The sequence below is a fragment of the Xenopus laevis genome, chromosome 6L, assembly GCF_017654675.1.
Source record: "Xenopus laevis strain J_2021 chromosome 6L, Xenopus_laevis_v10.1, whole genome shotgun sequence".
Lineage (NCBI taxonomy): Eukaryota > Metazoa > Chordata > Amphibia > Anura > Pipidae > Xenopus > Xenopus laevis.
The window spans coordinates 7,368,154-7,375,824 of record NC_054381.1 but is presented as its reverse complement, the minus strand read 5'-3'; the positions used below and the strand labels follow the sequence as shown (position 1 = coordinate 7,375,824).

General features: G+C 38.0%; 1 protein-coding gene across 6 annotated transcripts in view; it reads right to left on the bottom strand.

Annotated features, from left to right (window-relative positions):
* LOC108718688 (ALS2 C-terminal-like protein) overlaps positions 1-7,671 on the bottom strand; it is a 54,414-nt gene that overhangs the window by 14,362 nt on the left and 32,381 nt on the right. For all 6 annotated transcript variants that reach the window (XR_001936049.2, XM_018267032.2, XM_018267034.2 and 3 more), the window contains 9 exons: positions 7,244-7,320; positions 6,904-6,970; positions 5,456-5,652; positions 5,057-5,122; positions 3,310-3,408; positions 2,943-3,104; positions 2,663-2,774; positions 1,470-1,547; positions 371-501 (listed from right to left, as the gene is read on the bottom strand). Coding sequence is in view for 5 of the 6 variants with exons in the window: in XM_018267032.2 (XP_018122521.1) it covers positions 371-501; positions 1,470-1,547; positions 2,663-2,774; positions 2,943-3,104; positions 3,310-3,408; positions 5,057-5,122; positions 5,456-5,652; positions 6,904-6,970; positions 7,244-7,320 (989 nt within the window). In the remaining variant the exon portion in view is untranslated. The remainder of the gene's footprint in view (positions 1-370; positions 502-1,469; positions 1,548-2,662; positions 2,775-2,942; positions 3,105-3,309; positions 3,409-5,056; positions 5,123-5,455; positions 5,653-6,903; positions 6,971-7,243; positions 7,321-7,671) is intronic.

The following is a 7,671-nucleotide window of genomic DNA, read 5'->3' as shown; positions in this document are numbered from 1 at the left end:
CCATTTATATGTATGTTGTCACAAATGAAAGGCTTGTAGCCATCTGAGTAGTGTGACCAGACATACCTCTATCTAAAGGTTTGATTTGGAATTATCATATTGACTTTATATAATTATCTGTAATTTTAGTGCTCCATACTACTAAGACAACTGTGCGCCCGGTGACCATTGGTCATAGAGCTGAGGGCCTTCTAACATATAGAATGGAGCTCCAGTGAAAAAATTATGTGAATAATAGCAAACAGGGATCGTTTTGAACCATGATGATTTGGGGCTACCTTGTTGGTTAGACGTATCCTACACAAATGCATTCAGACAAGTGAAATGAGGCCGTTCTATTTTGTAACATTTCCTTTAAATAAAGACTTACAATTTTCGTTTTATTGTCTCATCATCATGGGCACTAGTTGTGTTGAGAACTCCCTGAGTATGCAGGCCCAATGAAGCATGTCTGTTAAAGGTTCCGATCAGTGTGAATCCATTTGAAAAAGTAAGTTTGCCCTGTGTATTGAAAAAATGAAATACATATGAAAGAAAGGAAACGGTAAAAAGACCAAAATAAGGACAGAAAACCTAGTCCCAAAATGAACCTGCTTTCTATATACTGGGTTTAATCGTACAAATCTGATGTAACATTTTTACTAAGAATAGAATAGTTTGCCATATATATTCAACATTTTTTTTTAACCAGTGCTATATTCAACTTTTCAACACCAAAGTTGAGTTGAACTTGTTCATGGTGTTCCTGGTGAGGTTGAAAAATCTATCAATCTAGTTTTTTCCTCTACTGCTAGTATACTTAGAAAACACTTGAATCAGAAAAAACTTACACCTTCCTTGAAAACTGGTGAAAATATGTGAATTTGCCTTGTTATGTCACAATTTTCACAAATTGCAGCCAGAAATAAAATTTAGATTTTAAGAAATGTGCTAATATGACTCAATGTCAATACTCTATTAGTCCACCAAGGCACACCTGCTGCCCCGGTCTAGGTTTACTCCCATGGCTATTTAGAAAACGTTTTTCTCACTCAGAAGTAATTTTCAATCTGTTGAACTTCTTGTTAAAGTTGTATTTCGATGTAAAAAGCTAGACCACAGATGTTTTTTCAGTTATTTCATTCTCTTGACAATTCTCGAGAGTCTTTGAGAATTCTTAAGTATTTTAACTAATAACGTCTATCTTGAAAAATGTTCTTGGGCATTTTCATGATTGAGAAAATTCAATCATCAAATGATAAATATGTGAATGAAAATAAGTCAAGAAACAATCTACAACACTTCACATGTGGAAAATGTGGTCAATATTTTTCTAATTTTGTTAAATCTACTTCTTTATCGATGTTGCTGTGTATGTATATATATATATATATATATATATATATATATATATATATATATATATATATATATATATATATATATATATTTATTATACAGTATACACAAATGAAGGTGGGAAAACTGACCTTTCCAGCCATCAAACGATCTTCTGTGAACTCTCCCTCATACATTGTGGAGTCTTCTGACAGCAGAATGCCTGTACCCTAAAAAGGATTGAGCCTTAAGTATCTATTTACTGCCACAATCAACAGTCTTTCCTCTAGCAGGAGGCAACTAAGGGTAATGGCACATCTGATGTTTTAACTGATGCAGTGTTCTCTGGGATCTCAGCACCATCTAAATCAATGCTTCACCTAATAGTTCAAAAATAAATGGAAAGCCAATACCTTGTCTGCTACAAACGGGTGAATCCCAAATTTTATTCCATGGTGCTCACAACACTTCAATGTTCATTGAACATTGAAGTGTTGTGAGCACCATGGAATAAAGTTTGGGATTCACCCGTTTGTAGCAGACAAGTTATTGGCTTTCCATTTATTTTTGACTATTTCACTGGCGAGTGGCTAGGCCAGAGCCTCTACCCAATTCCCCTATCTGGACTTTAATGAGTCACCTAATAGTTCCACATGGTTGGCAATGCCTCTTTCCTGCCTGTTATGATGAATGGTACTGGGGAACCCTTGGGCTACATCAACCTGGACCTGGTGGAAACGTGTTGCATCAGGTCCAGACTTGTACGTAGTAAATCAGATGCAAACAACATTTTGAACACATGCTCTGGAAGTAACACAAATGTGTCATTGCACCTCATTGGCATAAAACCGCAAGTTCTGGGGGCTCTACCAGCGAGCACCATGGATCGATCGACTTCTGGTTTCCTCTATCCGCGGCGCGCAAGCGCAATAGCGTGAGAAGCCAAACTTCAATGAAGAAGTCATCTTTTTTGTTCTACTGCACATGTGTCTGCCCCGGGAAATTTGAAGAAATAATAAGAAGAAAGCTGATTGCTCAGTGGTGCTCGCTGGAAGAACCCCTGGACCAGTGCAATTTTCTCCTGATAGGAGCACCGGCTCAAGATGTGAGGTAAGTATATATAATCATATATCACCAAAAGTTAGGCACCCTCAATTAAATATGCCTTTCCTTCTCCTTTAAGGAAGGCGATAGGTGTGTGGAGCTAGAAAACAGGTGAAGCAGCCTAAGATTTAAAACTACAGGTTTATGTCCTTTATGACTATTCAGCCTAGAGTTGGGTTTCTGCACCAGATAACTTTGACTCTTTACATTATCACAGAAGTGATGAAAGAATACAACTTACCGACATTTTATTGGAGTGGAAGGTCCCCTGGTAGCAGGCACCTGAATCAGTGAGTATGATGGCAGGACCATGCCTGTTATTTTTCAGCCACATTCCAATGTACCTCTCACCCCTACAGAAACAACACACGGATTTCAGCCCTTATTTTTTACTTGACACAAGATGCCAAAGACTGATACAAAAACTTAATATCTATTAACATTTAAGTATATGTATATGTGTACTTGTGGATACTTCTACTAAATTAAAATCAGATTTTGCAAGTCACAGAAATTCTTACTTGTTTTTGCTTTCCCAGACTCCATAGCCAGATCTTTTGTCTTTATCCCAATTGCCAGTGTATTTAAATGGGTCTGCGTCTGGTGCCATGCTCTCTAAGATCCCAAATCCGTGCCGCATGTTGTCTTTGAAGTAGCCTTTATACACGGATTCATCAGCATACCTGAAAGAGAGGTTTAATTGTGGAGTAATTGTGGTCTAATAATAATCTTTCAAATGGCAATTATTGCCTAACATGTCATGTCCCCCCCCAAAAAAAATTGAGAGTGTTCTAGTTCTGCAGCATCAGCTGGAGTACCAAGTGTTCCCTATCAGTGGCACCCAGGAAACTAGTGGAGCAACAGGTGAGTAAACACAAAGTTACTTACTCACAGATTCCATAACCTTGCATGGATCCAGTCTGCCAATGGCATTTATAGCAATCGTATAGGTCCTGGGTAGAGTTTGGAACCAGACATATACCAAACCTAAAAAAAAAAAGAGGGGGGGTGTTATTTTTAATCTGTTGTCCATTGCAATTTTTTGAAGCACAAATCATTTTTTCAATGTATATTAATGTAAGTGTTTAATGATTATAAAATAAGTTGCTATTCCTGTTACTGCTTACCTGACTACAGAAACAGTTTAGCAGAATCTAACTTTTGGGGGGTTATTTACTAAGCTCCGAATACCCAAAATTCCCCTGAAATCCGAAAAATTTGTGATTTTTTTTGTGTTATAATAGGCTTGAAAAAAATCATGAATTTTTTCATCTCAAACCTGTTGAGGTTGCATATAAGTCAATGGGAACAGTCCCATTGATTTTTGGTTGTGTCGGGGGTTTCAGCCAATTTCACAATGTTTTCTGAGTTTTTGGGGAAAATTCACGAAAAAATCGTGAAAATCTGAGCTTTTCCCGCAAAGGTAATTTTCGGAAAAATTTAATAATAAATAAGTGTTAAAAACCTGAGCGGGTTAGATCTCAATATTGAGATAAATTCGGACCTTGATAAATAACCCCCTTGGACTTTGAGTGAAATCTTATTTGCCATCCTAGATATTATGGCTGATAAATCAATGTTGTTTTCCTATATCTGTAAACTTGTTGTAAGTTAAGAGATGCCACTATTCACTAGGGCAGTCACGTTGTATACTAGTAGAGGACGGGTTCATAAATCTGCTCAGACGTGCATTCACACTTCCCTGTGCTCTTAACAAATTTTCCTAGGCTAAAACCAGACAAACCAAGAAAAAGTGGTGTTTTCTAGGAGGTGGGGTAGAAAACTTATACATTTCCATGAACTCCACAATAAATACAAACAGACTTTTAGGCTTCTAAAACTAGTTAATTAAACGTTGTAACTACAATTACATATACTGTAGGACCATATTTTAAAAAAAATATTTTTTGGGCATTTACCTATTTTATTCTCCCGTCAAACCACTAAAGTACATGTTTTTGCACCAAGTAGGGATCCACTGTGAGAATTTATCAAAAACAAGTCACATGTTTTGTTCTGGGTCCACTATCACTATCACAATTTCAGAATTGCTTGCTGGGGGTTTTTGAAAACCTTCATGAATACAGCATTTTGGGATTTTATTAAATTCCCCCTATAGACTAAAGACTATGAAAAAGTTCCCAATTAAAATTTTGGAAGTGCAAGTGAGCGTAATACTGTATGAAAGATGAAGCAGAAAAAATGACGCGTCCATTAAGTTCAACTTTTTGTCCTTATTCAACCCTGCCTATCTACTAGTTGAGAAAGACAAATAAACATCTCTAGTAGAAGAAAATAGAAAAGCAACTGGACATGCTTAGTAATTATTGAAGATGTTGCAGCAAGTCCAGTTGCTCTAGATTTACTTCTACTAGATATGCCATGACCTGGATGAATGAAAACCTTCAGAGACAGAAAAAAAAGTATCCTTTGTACCCTCTCCGATTTGCCTCAGAGACTCCAAATTGGCAGTCCGACCAGTCTCTTGAACAGCTTGAAACTAAGTTTTAAGTTCAGTAACTATACTGAATAAATGGTATGTATAAAAGATTTTCCAAAACACTTCCATAAATATCTCCTGCCTCCCAAAAACAATAACACGTGTGTCCAATATCCAGATATGTTTGTGCCTTACCCATCTTCTTGACCAAACTTGAAATCCCCAACATGATTACGTCCATCTGGCCATTTTAGGGTGCCTCTATAGTTTAATGAGGATAGAAAATCGTTTAGTGAATAGTGACGCATGACCAGTGCGAGACAATGAATATTTTGACTCAATGAGAAAATACAGTGGGACCTATTTATCATCTGCCCACAACTATAAGATATTGTGTCTCACAAAAAGACTAAGAGAGCTTTGGAGAGACCAATATTTTTGAACCTGATTAATATTTCCCGTTAATGTTTTCAGACTATTTTGGCAGCTAAAATACTACAGTCTACTACTAAATGCTAATGTGAAGCCTACGTGGGTTGATGTCCATGATGTATCTTATCTATCTATGATAAATGAACATATTTTGATACCTACTTCCCATGTGGTTTCCCCCAGGACATGTCTCCTTCATAAGTAGCATCCTTAAATCTGCCGTCATTCCTGAAAGTGTATGTAGAGAAGCGGCATGTAGGTGGGTTGGTTACTTCTCCTGTCTTACCCCATAAAGGGTAATCCCTGCTTCCATTAAGTGCCTGGCGAATCAGTTGATTTATCTTCCATAGCCACAGCCCCTAAGGGAAATCCAAAAATAACTGTTGAGGCTGGGGGCCTCCCTGATACGCTTATAAAGTTGTAAGAGTGTATCTTCACTTAAATTGCGTCTATGGTTTAATGATCTGTTACACCTAAACCAGCTCTGGTTCCCACGCAAGGAATGTTGCTTAATGGCTCATGATAAAAGGAAGATGATGGATTGGCTTATTATCACCATAGGCACATCACTTGCAGAGCCATGTTATCAGATTAAAAGAGGAAATCATTATCTTGACAAGTTCTTTATCAGCATACCGCAAACATGGTCATGGAAACCCACACGTGAGTTCCAATTCAGCTATTTTTAAATGGTTATGAAGTTTTAAATATAAACAGTGATAAAGATATTGCAAGTTATTGAATAGGAGTTCTGTGACCATATACAAGGCTGCAGGCTGAGTTATACGGGGAACTCGGAGTATCTCTCGTCTATTATAAGGGATAATGTACCCCCTACCGTAAATGATAAGGATATTAGAAGTCACTGAGGGGTTCTGTGACCATATAAAGGCACAAGGCTGCAGGCTGAGTTATACAGGGAATTTGGAGTATCTCTCGTGTATTATAAGGGATGGTGTACCCCCTACTGTAAATGATAAGGATATTAGAAGTCACTGAGGGGTTCTGTGACCATATAAAGGCACAAGGCTGCAGGCTGAATTATACATGGAACTCTGAGTATCACTCATGTATTATAAGGGATAATGTACCCCCTACTGTAAATGATAAGGATATTAGAAGTCACTGAGGGGTTGTTCTGTGACCATATAAAGGCACAAGGCTGCAGGCTGAGTTATATAGGGAACTCTGAGTATCTCTTGTGTATTATAAGGGATAATGTACCCCCTACTGTAAATGATAAGGATATTAGAAGTCACTGAGGAGTTCTGTGACCATATAAAGGCACAAGGCTGCAGGCTGAGTTATACAGGGAACTCTGAGTATCACTCATGTATTATAAGGGATAATGTACCCCCTACTGTAAATGATAAGGATATTAGAAGTCACTGAGGGGTTGTTCTATGACCATATAAAGGCACAAGGCTGCAGGCTGAGTTATACAGGGAACTCTGAGTATCACTCATGTATTATAAGGCATAATGTACCCCTTACTGTAAATGATAAGGATATTAGACGTCACTCAGATAGGAGAAATACAATGTAACTGCCAGCTCTGCTGATACATTCAGCTCATGCAGGAGTTTGTTTGTTATATTCAGACTGCTAACCTGGCATTGAGGCTCTCTAGCACAGAGAACGATCTCATCTTCCGGCGTAATTATCCTCAGACAATAGCTGGGGAAGAAAATAATAGGAATGAAACATGCGTCTTTGTAATCCAGACCCCAATAAAAGTGACCAAGATCAAGAAAGACCAACCAAACAAACGGATCCCCTACTGTAAAATATAAGAATTTTATAAGTCACCGAAGGAGTTCCATATCTATATACATGTATCATGGTCGTGGAATCCCAAGTACAGCCATTTAATTTAAATAATATATTCTGCCACTAAATTACTCCTCTGATTATAATATACATTATCTGTTGGTTAGCGTCCATACTTACTTGTTTGGCTCAGGTTTCTGCTTTACTGTTGAATCTACCCAAACTGTCTTTAGGTCAAAGCTCTTGGACTCGTGACCCTTAAAGTACAAGCAGAAGAAAATCCCATTAAAGGAGAAGGAAAGGTTAAAACTAAGTAAGCCTTATCAGAAAGGTCCATCTAAATATACCAGTAAACCCCCAAAGTAATGTTGCTCTGAGTCCCCTGTCAAAAGAAATACTGCATTTCTTCCCTTCTATTGTGTACACATGGGCGTCTGTATCAGACTTCCTGCCTTCAGCTTAAACCTCATTGCCCTGGGCAAGATCATGCTCAGTTTGCTCCTCTCCCCCCACCCCTCCCTTCTCTACTGTAATCTGAGCCCAGAGCAGGGAGAAACTCAGGCAGGAAGTGATGTCACACCACATTAATACTGCAGCTCCTATTCTAA